This window comes from Mastigoproctus giganteus, chromosome 11 (genome assembly GCF_048544385.1).
Source record: "Mastigoproctus giganteus isolate SK-2022 chromosome 11, ASM4854438v1, whole genome shotgun sequence".
In the NCBI taxonomy this organism is placed as follows: Eukaryota; Metazoa; Arthropoda; class Arachnida; order Uropygi; family Thelyphonidae; genus Mastigoproctus; species Mastigoproctus giganteus.
In genome coordinates, this window is record NC_143585.1 from 155115060 (window position 1) to 155132297 (window position 17238).

At 38.0% G+C, this 17238-nt stretch overlaps 1 protein-coding gene across 1 annotated transcript in view; it reads left to right on the forward strand.

Annotated features, from left to right (window-relative positions):
• The window catches only part of LOC150078523 (MAM and LDL-receptor class A domain-containing protein 2-like), a 765548-nt gene that overhangs the window by 172014 nt on the left and 576296 nt on the right, over nucleotides 1-17238 (forward strand). Inside the window, exon 10 of the mRNA XM_090384594.1 lies at nucleotides 10269-10500. Coding sequence (XP_090240720.1) covers nucleotides 10269-10500 — 232 coding nt within the window. The remainder of the gene's footprint in view (nucleotides 1-10268; nucleotides 10501-17238) is intronic.

A 17238-nucleotide genomic window follows, 5' to 3' on the forward strand; every position in this document is an offset into this window, starting at 1 on the left:
CTGCTTTTTTTTTAAAGATAACTGTAATTGTTAAGTACATCTGCAGATCTCCTATGAATGTGATTAGTGCCTTGTGTACAACAATATCATCTATTGTGCCCTTATAAGATGATATCTGCTCTACAATGTCATGAACTTTTGCCACTGGCAGACATACCATGGTCTTATTCCACTTGTCCTTTTTGCACAACATATTTCCCTTTTCTCTGACAATAGATTCACCGACAATAACTAGCTCCTGTGACCAAGAATTCTGCTTTGAAGATTGATGCTGTGTTGCACAAGAGTGAGATCTAGCCTTGAGTTATGCAGCTGAGAGCTTGATAGGCCCATTTTAATTCCTTTGACATCATCTACTCTACTCTCAAACTGTCAAGGACGTACTTCAGAATGCTGAGTTACCGCCTAATTTCATTGCACTCTCTGCACCTAGCACTGACAAAGACATTTTCCTTGGCTCGATCATTTCTTGTTCCAGAAAGTTCACAAACATTTTACAAGTTGCACATTTTTTTTAAGCTACATCTCCCCAGAGCCATAGCACTCCTGCTTCCTTGTGCCCGTTGCTTTGCTGCCCTATACTAGGGCATGATTTCCATTTAAATGCAGTTTAATTGATTAACAATGAAAATTAATAAGATTAATAAATTTAATTCATTAATAGACTGCTAAACTAAGCTGATATATTCCTAACTGCAGTGATATGTATTTCACTATCTGGTTTTACATTATATCAAGATGCTATCAAGTTCAAGATGAATTGTCTATAATGTTGCGTTTGTAAATTTTAAGTAGTGATAATAGAGAATAAATTTAACTATCCATCACCAACCTACATAATTCAAATTCTTAACCAACCTACTTGCAATACTATCTATACTTTTGATACTTTTTGGTCCTTGAGGGTGTCGCTGATATGCTCTCAGATATGCCAAAATGTGCTTGCTACCTGAGACTCTAAAATGCAGATGGGACTAATATTCGGTGACACCGAAGTTGAGTGGATCCAATTTTGTAAGTTTTTTGGTCAGTCTGTGGCAATCAAATCATCTACTTGCACCTTGGTGAAGAATAACCCTGAGTATAACCCCCATGATGTTGAAATACGGTATCTAGCACAGGGTGGATGACAACCCTCATGCAAACCAAGATAATACTCCCACTTTGTTTATTGGATTATTGCAGTGGAAAAACCATGCTTAGACCCCAGAGCAAAGTGTAGTAAACCCCTCCCTCATCTCTTCAGTCATGCAGTATATGGATGTATTTTGAAGTTATGTGGTCGTGGCGAGATTCAGTCTTCCTTATATGAGGTTACACCTCTAAAACCATGTTTGCATGCCAGCTGCTAGTTGGTACACCAGATCGAACCTATTCTTCAGATTCTGCAGATAAAGGAAGCACCAGGTGACAGTGATCACAGTGTGCTGAAGTTGAATTTACTCAAAGCGGTAACTACCGTGAGGGCAGTGGCAGATTTCCGCACAGGCACACGAGGTGCACGCCCGGGGCCTCTTAAATCAAGGGGGGGCCTCAAATCTCAGGTCTCAAAAAAAAAAAATAAAATTGTTTCATTTTAAATTTTTACACTCATCTTTATTACCGTTACTGAATAAAACTATTATTTAATATGAGAGGTTAGTAAACTTTTAGGCGAATATCCCTACATATTATAAGAAATATCTATGCGAACTAAGTGAACCTGAAGTAGAATACATATCATTACTGCTTAAATTAAACACTTTCAGTTTTTTCCTAGTGGAGGTAATTCCATGAGTGAAGAACCCTGTGACGATATTGCTCAAGAAACAATATTAGATTTGTTCACGGAGGCAGTTCAAAACTATTCAAAACTAATTGGGAATCAATAAGTAAGCACAATAGTCTTTTAAAGCCTCTGAAATCACTACTGCACTGGCTCACATGTAACGGAGCATTGTCTGTTTTTGATAGCTTTCAGAACTAACATTTCACTCACGAATCTGTTACAAATTACTAGAGTTCGGTGTGGTTGGTGTTTTAGTGGCAGGGTTGTTAATGACAGTACACTGCTGCAACAGGATCTAGAAAAGAGATGGGCTGAGAGGTGGCAACTGAAGTTCAACATTGACAAATGTAAAGTGGTAGAGAATGAAAAGGACTTGGGGATAATTGGGCAGGCAGATGTAGTAGTAGTAGTAGTAGTAGTAGTGGCATGTGATGCAAGAAAGCAATATGAAATTTTCTGAGTAGTGCAGACAGTCTGCAAGAGTAGCTCATACTGTCATGTCAATGATATACAGGAATTTTTCTAGCAGGGATAAGGAGGTGATTATGCCCTTGTATAAGGCAATGGTCAGGCCAGTGGCCAGACGATATACAGGTCTGGAGGCCTCATTTTAAAAAAAAGTTGTAGAGCTGCTGGAACGAGTACAAAGAAGGCCAACAGTGAATGAAACAAAAGGTTGTTCTTATGAAGAAAGGCTTAAGTTTTGCAAATTACAGTGTCTGGACACTATGTACCTGCGAGGTGATCTAATTGAGGTGTTTAAGGCTTTGAATGATTTGAGGATGCTCAATGTTGATGGGATTGTTCCTCTTGCCTGAGATGGCATAAATTCAAAATGAGGAAAGACAATTGTAGGATAGATATATGGAAGTTTGCCTTTAACCATCGAGTGGTTGATTGCTGGAACAAATTTCCATCTGTCATTGTAGAAATTGATAGCTTAAATAGATTCAAGGCAGAACTAGACGAACATTTGGAGTGAGTGAATGGGTGAAATGAGAGTGTTTTTTTTTTTTTTTTGGGTTAATGCTATATAAGCTTGCTTTCTTGCATCATGTGCCTTTACTAATTCTATTGGTATCTCTAAGAGGCCTCCAGATCAGCTAATGTATAATCTTGCTGCTCTAACTCTGCAGGGCGTCAACATTACACTCGGTAGCAAGTGTACGTGCATCAGCAGATGTCTGCTTGATAGGTATACAGGGGAAAGTGTTCAATAACGGATTTTGCTGTCTTTAGATTTTTTACAGTGTTTGATGTGTATTTTCGGATTATGAAAACACTTAGAGATGAAGAAACTGGAATTTCACAAGGTAAATGCATTTATTTTAATTTTTTAGTTGTTTTTTTCGATTCCCCAGCGTTTTTAGGACCAATACAGTTAATAGAACAATCACCATAGTGATTGTATTGGCACCAGGACCAATTTTAATTTTGCAATCTACGAGAAATCAAAAACTGTTCACAGTTTTGAAATCAAAAATAGCTGTAGAAGCATTTCAAATGAGGGGAGCTTGATTATTCCCATAACTCTCGCTTAATTTCGATATTTAACAAACTTTTCTTTGTTTTCTACGAAAAACAAAGAAACACGCATTCCGCTTTTTTCCACACAAACGGAAAATGCAGATAATAACTTGGGTAATAATAGGTCTATTTTTGAAAATAAGATATCAAAATTGTTTTTTGTGACCTCGGGAACAAGAGAATCACAATAAGGTGCGAAATAAGGATCCAAATTACACCAGTAAAAGCCAAAAATCAAGTGATACAGATTGCAACATTGATTTGAATGAACACTCAGAGATCAGGTTTAATAGAGTTCTGCCATAAGGGAGAGATAACAAGACTTAGAAATGTGTTCCCCTGGCCCCCTTAGTACAAAAAGAGCTAGAAAAGGGAAAAATATAACAGAGAACAAAGACAAGGAAGCTGCGGAAGAAGAAAATAAATTGGATAACGAAACTAATTTCGATCCGATAAAACAGGTGAAAGGAGTAAAATTATATGTGGAGGAATTTTAGCACATGCAGACCAATAGGATGATATCTGCCATAAGTCTGCAGATTGTGAACTTTTGATCTTTATTAGAACAAATAGTCATTGAACTTAAGACTGAGAACAGAGTTTTAAAAGCAAAAGTGGAAACAGTAACTGACGAGAAGGATAATTATAAAAACACGAATACTCTCAGGTATGCCCAGATAGCAAGGACTAGTAAGAATGAAGTTACTCAACTTAGACAAATAAATGACAATGCTAAAGAAAAACCTAAACATGATGTGGTCACAAAGGAATTGGATGCAAAAAATAATTTGTATATTATATACTTGTATTTTAGGAAAACTTTTGATACTGTTGCTCATGGAAGACTACTCTACAAGTTGCTACAGTGGATAAAAGGATGGTTAGCAGGAGTAGACAGAGAGTGATAATCAATAGTCACTGCTCTTCATGGACTAATATTATTACTGGAGTACCCCAGGGGTTTCCATTTATCAATAATATTGATTAAGGTATATCACCCTTAATGACAGAGGATAGTACACTGCTGCAACAGGATCTAGAAAACTTGAGCAGATGGGGTGAGAGTTGGCAACTGAAGTTTAACATTGACTGCATATGGGTAGCAGTAAACCAGTGTAATATACCAGCTGTGCAGTACTGTACTACGCTGAGTGTAGTATTGTGCAGTACTACACTCACCGTAATGGAAAACGAAAACAACCTGGAGATAATTGTGCAGTCAGATATGAGGTTTTTTGAGCAGTGCAGACAGGCTGCAAAAGTATTTCTTGGGATCTTGTTAATGATATATGGGAATTTTGCGAGCAAGGATAAAGGAGGTAATTGTCCCCTTGTATAATGCAGTGCTCAGGCCACACCTTTAATACTGCATACAAGTCTGGAGGCCTCATTTTAAGTAAGATCTTGATCTACTAGAACAAGTATAGAGGTGGGCAACGAGCTTAGTGAGTGGAACAAAGGGTTGTTGTTACCAAGATTGGCTTAAGTTCTGCACATTGTAGCATCTGTAGACTAGGCACCTGTGAGGTAATCTGATTGAGATGTATAAGTTCAAATTAGCATTAGCATTAGCATTAGTAGAGGCATTTGATGCAAGAAAGCAAGCTTATGCAGCATCAGCCCAAAAAAAAAAAATAAATAAATAAATAAAAAATAACCACTTCCACTTCACCCCTCTGTTCGTTCGAAATACCTGTCCAGCTGAGCCTTAAACTTATTTAGGCTATCAACTTCCACGACAAGGGATGGAAATCTGTTCCACCAACCAACCACTTGCTGGGTAAAGGCAAATTTCCGCACGTCTATCCTACATCTGTCTTTCCTCAGTTTGAATTTATGCCCTCTCAGGTGATTATTCTGAGCAAGAGAAAGAATCCCATCAGCATTGAGCATGCTCAAACCATTTAAGGCTTTATACACCTCTATCAGATTACCTCGCTGGTGCCTAGTCTCCCGACACTGTAATTTGCAAAACTTAATCCTTTCTTCGTAAGAGCACCCCTTTGTTCCATTCACTAATCTTGTTGCCCTTCTCTGTACTCGTTCCAGCATCCCTATATCCTTCTTGAAATGAGGCCTCCAGGCCTGTATACAGTACTCTAGATGTAACCTGACCATTGCCTTATACAAGGGAATAATCACCTCCTTATCCCTGCTAGAAAAATTCCTATATATCATTGACAATGCACCATGAGCTACTTTTGCAACCCACCTGCACTGCTCAGAAAACTTCATATCTGCCCGCACAACCACCCCCGGGTCCCTTTCATTCTCTACCACTGTCAGTGTAGTACCACAGAGTTGATACGTTGCTCTGGGGTTGCTGTTTCCCATATGTAGTACTTTACATTTGTCAATGTGAAACTTCATTTGCCACCTCTCAGCCCCATCTGCTCAACCTTTCCAGATCCTGTTGCAGTAGCATAGTGTCAGTAGTGTCCTTGAAAATCCTGCACAACCTTTGTATCGTCTGCAAACTTGGACATTAAGCTTGATATACCATCATCAGTATCATTTATAAATACAGAAAACAATAATGGACCCAATACTGAACCCTGAGGGACTCCGCTAATAACATTAGTCCATGATGAGCAGTGTCCATTGATTACCATTCTCTGTCTTCTCCCCTTCAACCACCCCTTTATCCATAGCAGCAATTTGCCTCCAATGCCACACTGCTCCAATTTGTGCAGCAGTCTTCCATGTGCAACAGTATCAAAAGCCTTTCTAAGATCCAAGTATATAATATCAAAGTTATTCCCTGCATCTAGTTCTTTTGTGATGGCATCATAGTATCCAATCAAATTGGTCAGGCAAGACTTCCCGTTAACAAAACCATGCTGTGTCCGAGCTATAACTGAAATCTTGTCTAGATGATCCTGCAGTGCTTCTTTAACCATTGCCTCCATTAATTTTCTGGGAACAGAAGTTAAACTCACAGGTCTATAATTACTTGTGTCAGCCTTTGGTCCTCATTTGTGAATTGGGGTCACATTTGCACATCTCCAGTCCATGGGTACCTCCCCTGAGTCCAAGGAAGCTCTCATAATTATGGCTAAGGGTTTGCTTACTTCCTTTAATATAACTGGATAGATCCCATCCACTCCAGGTGCCTTTCTTGTGTTTATCTTCAACAATCTCCACTTTACTCTCAGTTATTAAAAGATTCTCTAGCTTACAACCAGAGATGAATACACCTCTGGCATTCCGCTTGCTGAATAACTCCTCATGTGTGAATGTCGATGCAAAATATTCATTTAGTTTGTTAGCTACCTGAGCAGGATCATCAACAGTTGACCCATCGATATCAAGTGGACCAATCTGATTCATCCCCTTCCTTCTAGAATTTACATAAGTAAAGAACTCTTTGCTGTTTTTATTTGCATCCCTTGCCAAAGATTTCTCGTAACCTGCCTTCGCCTGCCTAACCTCCTTTGTAACTTGGTTACAGATCAACTCGTTTCCAAGCATTTTTCTTCTCTGCCATATGTCTCATTAGTTCATCTGACATCCATATAGGCCTAAACCTTGAACAATATTTCTTAGTTGGTATGTAAAGCCTAGTAGCTTCCATGATAAGTTCCTTGAATGCTTCCCATTTTGAATTTGCTGTTGGTCCCACTGTATAGAATTTAAATACTGTCTCAGTCCATCGTAGTCGCCTTTACGAAAGCAATAACCATTCCGTTTACCCCTATTGGTAGTTATCTCTTTGATTAAATCCCACTTCAGCACACTGTGATCACTGCCACCTAGTGGTTCATTTATCTGCAGATTCGTAATTCATGAAGAATCACTACTGATAATCAAATCAAGAGTATTACTCCCTCTAGTTGCCTCCCGAACATGCTGATGTTGAAAACAATCATCCAATAAATACACAAAAGCCTGGCTAGTGTGTGAGTGACCAGCCCTCAAATTCCAGTCAATATCTGGGAAATTAAAATCCCCCATTATAAGACTCTCTGATTTACTATCCCACTCTATTTCCCTGTACAGTTTCTTATTATATTCATCAGAGTCATTAGGCCTATAGCACACTCCTACTCTCAATTTTTATCTCCCAATGCTTATGTCACACCAAAGTGACTCAACACTGCACTGTCCAGCGATGTCGACTGGCTTCACTTCCTTGGCTTTTATGTGTTTCTTAACTAATAGCATAACCCCTCCTCCCTTCCTATCCTTTCTGTAGACGTTGTACTCCCGAAATTCCAGTTCTGCATTCCTTATATCTGTGTGACACCATGTCTCTGAAATCCCAACAATATCTGCCTTTGATGTTTTGAGCAATACCTCAAATTCATCAAATTTATTTACTAAACTCCTAGCATTGGTGTACACTCAAGTATACATGCACCTGCTCTTCCCCTTAGCCACCCTAACACAACTCATGTGTTTACTTGTACCCCCATGATTCCCAGCAGTCTCTGAAATATCCTGCATCTCATTCCAATAGAAGCAATGCAAGAATCACTTTAACCTCTGCCAGTGGCTACTGTTAATCTATTAGTCCTTGTATCCCCCCCAATCTAGCAGTTTTCCTACCCACCTAACACTGCCTCAATAGCATCAGCAAACATTCTTGCACCCTTTCTATTTAAGTGTATCCCATCCCTGTAGAAGCAGTCTCTCCTGTTAACAAGTACAGACCAGGCTGAAAAAAATTCTACCGCTTGAGTCTTGCACAATCTTTCCAGGGCCAAATTAATCAACAGGGCTCTCATCATATACTTCCTCCTATTGTGTCTGGGCAGAATTGCAAAATGTTTTGAGCAAGCTCAATGCTGATGTGATTCTTCCTTTTGCTCAGATTCCGTACCTGATCAAGCATAAATTCAAATTGAGGAAGTTGTAGAATAGATGTATGGAAATTTGCCTGTAACCAGTGAGTGGTTGATTTCTGGAACATACTTCCATCTGTTGTTGTGGAAGTTGACAGCTGAAATAAATTCCAGGGTTCAAGGGTGAACCAAACAAATTTTTTGAGTGAAGGATGGGTGAATTGAGTGAACAAGCTGAAAGCCTGTCGTATTCCTTTACAGAAATACACCAAGCCTAAAAACTGTAGTAGCTTGCGTATTAAAACAGGATATTGAGCATTTTGTGGTAATACACTGCTTTTGCCAACTTATTAATTTGTGCACAGTTACCCCAGGTCTTTTTCATTCTCCTTCATGAGTATAGTACCACAGAGTAGGTACATTTCTCTTGGGTTACTGCTAACTATATGCAGTACTTTGCATTTGTCAATATTATACTTCAGTTGCCACTTCTCAACCGATCCACCTAACTTTTCTAGATCCTGTTGCACACTGTCTTCAGTATTATTAGCAACCCTGCCAACCTTGTGTCATCTGCCTACTTGGACATCAAGCCTCATATACCTGCATCAATATCATTAATAAATGTACAAAACAACAATGGGCCCAGCACTGAACCCTGGGAAACTCCACTAATAATATTAGTCCATGTAGAGCAGTGTATATTTATTACTACTCTCTGCCATCTCCCATTTAATCATCCCTTTATCCATTGCAGCAACTTTCCCTTAATGCCATAACACTCCAATTTGTGCAGCATTCATATGCAACAATCAAAAGCTTTCAGAAATCCAAGTATACGATATCAAAATTATTTTTTGCATCCAGTTCCTTTGTGATTACTTCATAGTATCCAATAAAATTGGTCAGAAAAGACTCCCCCTTAACAAACCCATGCTGTGTCTGAATTATTACTGTTGTCTTGTCTAGGTGATCCTGCATCACTTCTTTAACCAGTGACTCCATTATTTTCCCCAGAACAGAAGTTAAACTAACATGTCTATAATTATTTGCTTCACACTTTGAACCCTCGTTGTGAATTTGGGATATATTTTCACATCTCCAGTCCATGGGTACCTCCCCTGAATCTAAGGATTTCATAATTATGACTAAGGATTTGCTTACTCCTTTTTCCACCTCTTTTTACCCCAGGGACTCACATCTGGTGAGTATGGACTAGGCACACCCAGGGTCCTGAGCTAGATATCGTCATTCTTCTCTTTTTTGGTGTTTCCCTTCTACTTCTCTCTCTCTCTCTCTCTCTCTCTCTCTCTCTCTCTCTCTCTCTCTCTCTCTCTCTCTCTCTCTCTCTCTCTCTCAGGGTAATTTTGAGAAATTTTTTTGGCTGTTGCAGCAATAAGCATCAGGCTTCCTTGCACTCTATGGCTAATTATAATAATAATAATATAACTGGATAGATTCCATCTGCCCTCAGGTGCCTTTTTAATGTTTAACTTCAACAATTTCTCCTCCACTTTGCTCTCCATTATTACAAAATCGGTAAGCTGCCTGTTAGAGTTTAGTAAATCTCTGTCCTCCCCTTCCTTATAGAATTCCTCATGTTTGAATGTAGACGCAAAATACTCATTCAGTTTGTCAACTATCTGAGGAGGATCATCAGTAGTCGAACCACTGACATCAAGTGAACTAATCTGATTCATCCCCTTCCTTCTAGAGTTTACATAAGTAAAGAAGTCTTTGTTTTTCTTTGCCTCCTTTGCCAAGGATTTCTCATAATTAGCCTTCGCTCGCCTAACCTCCTTATAATCACCATAATGAAATTCCTCATTTCTGGTGTCAGGATGAGTCCCCTTTCTTATTTAACCTTACAGTAAGATTTTCCAACAGCTCATATTCATTCATTTTATATACTGGCATTATTACAGAATGTGAGCAGTGTCGTCACTTAAGTTTTTGTTACTCTTCTACATCCATTATAAACACTTAAGTAAGTTTTACTGGTTGACATGTCTCCTATATTGTCTCTTTCTGTGCACATTATCCCCTGACCCCAACCCGTGAATTTTCCTAGAAATTGATAGTTTCAAAGAATAAATAAATTTTGTCTTGAAATTTTTTATTTTAAGTTCTTGAATATACCAGTGGTGCAAATGTTAAAGTGCTATGTTTTTTTTTTAATGTTTTTGCAGGTTGTGTTTGAAGGGACAACATATCGAGGAAATGAAGGTTATATAGCTTTAGATGAAGTTATATTAAACGAAGAAAAATGCCCATTACCAGGAAGCTGCAACTTTGAACGTGATCTGTGTACTTGGCAAAACAGAGAAAAAGGAGTTGATTTGCAATGGATAAGGAACTCAGGGCCAACACCAACAAATGGAACTGGTCCAAATTTTGATCACACTCTACAGAACTTTGAAGGTTAGCTTATATATTTATAATGATAGAACATTGTGAACATTAAGACAAAAAAAGGAGCTTTTTTTAAAAGAAGTTAAAATAACAACAAAGTTGCCACATTAATTGTTGCTGTGAGCTGCATTAGTCATATCACCATTGTAACCTCTAGACATTTCAAGTGATGTTCTGTAAATCCCAAATACACTGCTCTCTGAACAGTACATTTTATAAAGTAATGGTTAGTAATGGTTATTTTGAAGCCATTAACTTTTCATAAAGTTAATGGCTTCAAAATGCAGCATATTGAATTAGGCATTCTTTGCACTGAGATCTGATTGAAGTGTTTAAGGTTTGGAATGGATAGAGTAATCAAAATGCTGATGACATTCTTATTCGTTTTCAGAAATCACACATAAGTTAATATAAATTGAAAAAGGATAGTTGCAGAATATGGGTGAAAATTTGCTTTCTGTCAGAGAGTGAATGATTGTTACAAACTTTCATCTGGTGTTGTGGAAGTGGATAATTTGAATAAATTTAAGGAAGAAGTGGGAGTAGCATGTTTTTTTTTCTCCCTTGCTGATACTCTATAAACCTGCTTCACTTGCATCATTTGCCAGTATTAATACTAATGATTTTACCCTTAATTAATGTGAAACTATATGCTAGCCTATAATTAGGTTGCTTTATTTAGCATCCATTTTTTTGTTTCCTCTATTATATTTTTGAGGGAGTACTGTATGAGAATTTTGAAAAATGCAGTAATAGAAATATAATAATTGATAATATTGCAAATTTCTAAGCAAAAAACCCAGATAACAAATTGAAAATTTTAAAATTTAAACCCCCCCCCCCCCAGCTAAATACTCAAATTATTCTTGTATTCAGGGAAATTTTTCTACATTGAAAAATTTTTAAAATAATAATGTTGTTATCATATTCAAAGTCTTTGTAAAAATGCCTGTCCACATGTGTTGCTCTCACATGTGTTGGATATTATATCATATGGATGCTAAAAATAAGTTATATGGTGGGTTTGAATATTATCTCATATTGCAATTATGTTCTTTTTATTTGTGAGTTAACATAATTGTTATTTATGTTACTCCAGTTAACATTAAAATCCTGTGTTAAATGGTACAAATGAAAACAAGTAGTACGAGGCACATGTACATGACATGCACAGTGTGTCTTACAAAAAATATTTTTAAAAATTTACTTTTTCTGTATTCATCATGAAAGTGTGCAGGTCATGCGATGAAAGTATACAATTAAGTACACAGTTTGGGTACCATAATGACAAAAAACGTTCAGCCTCCATCTGTCATTTTTTTCTTTTAATTGCAGCAGCTAATCTGCTAATTAAGGCTGTGTGCAAAGCAGTTAGGATTAAGTGTAAAAGAATATGCTATGGTAAAATTAGTATATTAATTATTAATCCAAATAGCACATCCCAACAGATCTGGTCAAATTCACCTTTAGAACTTTTTTAGTTTCAAAAAGGAATAGACGTATATCATATGATCTATCTACATTCACTGGAAGACTTGAATAGCCACCTTCTCTGCAGATTAATAATAGTATTGACAGAAGTGGCAAGCTAATTGAAAAATTATTAAATGATGGGTTACCCACATATATCCACTTTCTTACTGGCACTAACACCACAATAGACCTTACAATATGTTCTCAGGTTTTATATCCTATTCTTACATGAAAAGCAACAGTGAAGTTCTTCCTAATTTATTCAAACCACCTACTTCCACAACAACAGATGGGATTTTGTTCCAACAATCAACCACCCACTGGCTGAATTAAATGTCTATACATCTATCCTATATCTGTCCTTCCCCAACTTGAATTTATGCCCCTTCCCTCAATGTTCTTCCCTATGAATTCCATCAATATTTAGTTTATTCAATCTTTTCAAGCCTTATACACCTTAATCAGATCTCCCCATAGGTGCCAAGTCATTAGCCACTGCAATTTGCAAAACTGAAAACTTTCTTGGTAAGAACACCCTTTTGTTCCCCTCACCAATCTGTTTGCCCTTCTCTGCACCCATTCCAGCAGATTTACATCCTTCCTAAAGTGAGGCCTCCAGACTAGTATACAGTACTCAAGGTGTGGCCTGACCATTGCCTTATACAACTGGATAAACACCTCCTTATCCCTGATAGCAATGCTTCTGTATATCATTGACAAAACCCTCCATGAGCAGCCTATCTGCACTGCTCAGAGAACTTCATATATATGACTGCACAATCACACCCCCAGCTCATTTTCATTTTGCACTACCCTGAGTTTAGTACCACACAGTTGCTATGTTAATCTGGAAGTACTGCTACTCATATGCAGTGCTTCATATTTATCAATGCTAAATTTCATCTGCCATTTCTTAGCCCTGTTGTGGTCCCTGTTGTTAGTATAACAGAACTTCCTCTGTCCACCAATTATCTGCATTGTTACCATAACAGAAACTCCCCCTCCCCCAGTTTACCTTGCAGAAACCCAAAATAGAAACTTGAAATAGCAATCTTGGAAAGACAAAGGTCAAAAGCCATATTGAACCTACAATTAATCTGAGTAACACCCAACAGTGCATTTGCATGTATAACTGGAGAATAACTTCATGCAACAGAGTTGCATCCCTAGAACAAATGTTCAGTTTCCAATGTATTTAAAAGTTTGGTGGAAAAAGTAATTTTTTTGAAGTAAAAAAAGAACAAAACAAAGCATGAAATATTTTTCACAGAAATCCACCTACTCACTCATGGGTGGATTTCTGTGTACCACTTACTCGAGGTATCTAACAGTGAACTAGGAATGCAGCGACTGAGGTGGTTATTCAGAATATGGCACAGAAATAATTAGCCATATCAAAAGAAGCTTGTCGGAGTGTCAAAATTTGCAGAAGAATTTGAGTATGCAGCATCATGGAGACCATTTTAAAGGAGATTCATCCAAATAGCTGATAAGCTTCATGATTCAAATTACAAACCTGAGGGGAATAAACTGAAATTGAGAAAAAGACAGTTGTCAAATAGATGTGCAGAAATTTACCTTTAGCCAGAGGGAAGTTGATTGCTGGGACAAACTTTCTTCTGTCATTGTGGAAGTTGATAGATTAAACAAATTCAAGGCAGAACTAGACAAACATTTGGAATGAATGGATGGGTGAAATGGGATGTGTTTGTTTTTTTGGGTGATGCTATATAAACTTTCTTTCTTGCATCATATGCCTCTAGTAATGATCTCTGAAATATGAGTTTGTCCATGAACTTTTTGATCACACCTCCTATATTATGAATATACACATTAAGCAATGAATCTCGCCCTGCACAACTCATTGCGCTATTTCAATATCAGCTTATTCAAGATTCCCTTTCCAAGCCACCTTGGTTGAAGTTGACAGTTTGGCAAAATTCATTGGTCAGCTAGATAGACACTTATGGGAGGAGAAAGTCAATAGTTTATGTTATTATTTATTTATTGTTATTTTAATTAATTAAGACTGCACTGTAGTTGTGCATGTGCAATATAGCTGAATTTGAAACAAACTGAAGTTGGTGAATAAAGCATTATTATACAAAAACCACTCATTATACAACTCTATAAGTTTTTAATTATATTTAGCCATTGTATTGATTTAATTGTTAGATTAAATTATTTTCTCTAAGTAGCTTATAGACCTAGTCAAGCTCCATGGTTTATTTTGATTTTAGATAGGGCGATTTTGAAAGTAATTAATGCCTCGTCTCCATAGATTATTATTATTATTATTATTATTATTAGTCATATAGTTCAAGGAAGCCTGAGGCTTATGCTGCACCAGCCAGCCCAAAAAAAAAAAAAAAAAAAAAATTTGAATTACCCTAAGAGAGAGAGAGAGAGAGTCAGAAGTAGAAGGGAAGGGAATCACCAAGAAAGGGATGAATGATGATATCCAGCTCAGGACCCTAGTTTGTTTGTTTGTTTTGTTGGTTTTTAGGAGCATTAGCAACTAAGGCCATATTGCTCCGGGATATGCGGTGGTCATTCCCTGACCTTTCCGCATCCTCCGTATTTGGTGGTGACGGGCTCGAACCCCGGTCTAATCAAGAAGCGTGTGCTGCGCACTGCTGCTCCTTCCCACCTGGCTACGGAGGCGCCCCAGGACCCTAGGTGTGCCAAGCCCATACTCACCAGATGCGAGCCCCTGGGGTTCAATTTACCATTCGTAACTTGCCGCCATTGTTATACAATACAACGTGTACCCTGAACTAGATAGCATAAGGTTTAATGGAAAACTAGGTAGCGAGTATAGTAGTATCACTTAATCAGTAAAATTTACTAATCTTATTTAATTTCATTCTCAATTAAATTGTACTTTTTTAACTAAATACACATAACAACCTGATTTTTACAAACGTAACATTATAAATTAATACATATAACTTGACAGGAAATATGAAAGTCATATAACTTAACTTGGAGATAATATTCAATACTGAAATACATATATATAGTGTTATAACTGCATTGGGATATAAATTTACGGTTATATTTTGTATTGGAATTTTATTTGAAATTGAATATAAATCAGCAAAGCAAAAGGCCAAACTCAGGGGAGAACTGAGGGGAGCGGTTGGCCTCTGAATCACAGTCTATTGAAATGCACTGCTTGTTTGATGTTTGTGGACAATCAGAAATGGGACATGATATTGCCAAAGGAAATGTCTTTGTGTGTGTGTGTGTGTGTGTGTGTGTGTGTGTGTGTGTGTGTGCGTGCGTGCGTGCGTGCGTGCGTGCGTGCGTGCGTGCGTGTGTGCGTGCGTGTGTGTGCAATGTAAGGAATGAGAGAAAATCAGGTGCCAACTCAGCACTGTTATCGCCTATTTGAGAGCTTGAAGGACAGTGTAGATGCTCTTGAAGGATTAAAATTGAGGGGCCCATCAAGCTCTCAGCTGCCCACATCAATGCCAGAGCTTGCACTTGAACATCACGCAACACAGTGGCAACCCCAAGGCAGAATGCACTGATCCCAAAGAAACTAGTTATTGTCAGTGACTCTATTGTCAGGGAAACAGCAGACATATTGTGCAAAAAGGATAGGTGGAACAGGACCAGGGTATGTCTGGCAAGGGCAAAGGTTTTTGAAATTGTAGAGCAGATATCATCTTTTAAGGGCACAAAGGGTGATATTGTTGTACACATTGACACTAATGATATTAAGAGTAGGAGACCGCCGGAATTACTTGATAAGTAAACAATATTGGAAAAAAATGCGAGATTGTGTTGAATTTGAAAGTGTCTGCAATTCTGCCCAGACATGATAGGAGCAAGTATATGATTAGGGCCTTGTCAATCAATTTGGCCCTGGAGAGATTGTGCAAGGCTCAAGGGGTATTGTTTGTTAATTGGTTTTTAGGAGCATTAGCAACTAAAGCCATATTGCTCCTTAAATATGTGGTGGTCGTTCCTGACCTTTCCGTATCCTCTGTATTAGGTGGTGACGGGCTCGAACCCCGGTCTAATCAAAAAGCATGTGCTACGCACTGCTGCTCCTTCCCACCTGGCTACGGAGACGTCTCAAGGGGTATAATTTTTTTTCAGTCTGGTCTGTACTTACTACCAGGAGAGACTGCTTCTACAGGGATGGGAAACACTTAAATAGAAAGGGTGCAAGAATATTTGCTGGTGCTATCGAGGCAGAGTTAGGTGGGTTGGAAAACTGCTAGCTTGGGGGTGGGATACACAGACTAATAGATTAACAATAGCCGCTGGCAAAGGTGAAAGTGATTCTTGCACTGTTTCTATTGATATACAATTGAGCAGCAGCCTGGAAAGCAAGGCAAGGGGGATTTTTGGGAGGTCAGTGCAACAAATAAATACATGGGCAGTGTGAGGTTAACTAAGAGTAGAAACATGTACATGTATACTTGCATGTACACCAATGTTTGGAGTATAGTTAATAAATTTGATGAGCTGGAAGTGCTAGTCAAGATATCAAAGGCAGATATTGTTGGGATATCAGAGAAGTGGTGTCACACAAACATAATCGGAATTCGTGGAGCACAATGTGTACAGAAATGATAGACAGGACAGGAAGGGAGGAAGGATTATGCTGTTAGTTAAGAAACACACAAAATCTAAGGAAGTGCATGCAATTGATGTTGGTGGACAATGCAATGTTGAGCAGTAATGAGCAATTGTGCAGAGAAATAGTGGGCCAGTAAATCAGAGTGTCTTATAATGAGGGATTTTAATTTCCCCAAGATTGACCGGAATTTGTGGATTGGTCACTCACACACTACGAAGGCTTTTGTGCATTTATTGGATGATTGTTTTCTATAGCAGCATGTTCAAGAGACAACTACAGGGAGTAATAATCTTGATCTGATTATAAGTAGTGATTCTTCATGCATTAAGAATGTGCAGATAAAGGAACCACTAGGAGGCAGTGATCACAGTGTGCTGAAATGGGATTTACTCAAAGAGGTAACTACTGTCGGGGGTAAAGGGAAGGGTTTTTTCTTTTGTAAAGGTGACTATGGTGGTCTGAGTCAGTATTTAAATTCTATATGGGGGGACCAACTGACGATGTTACCAACAGCAAATTCGAAACGGGAAGCATTCAAAGAAATAATCTTGGATGCTACTGGGCTTTTCATACCAAATAAGAAATATTGTTCAAGATTTAGGCCTAAATGGATGTCATATGAACTAATTGGACATCTGGCAGAGAAGAAAAATCCATGGGATACATATAAATTAACA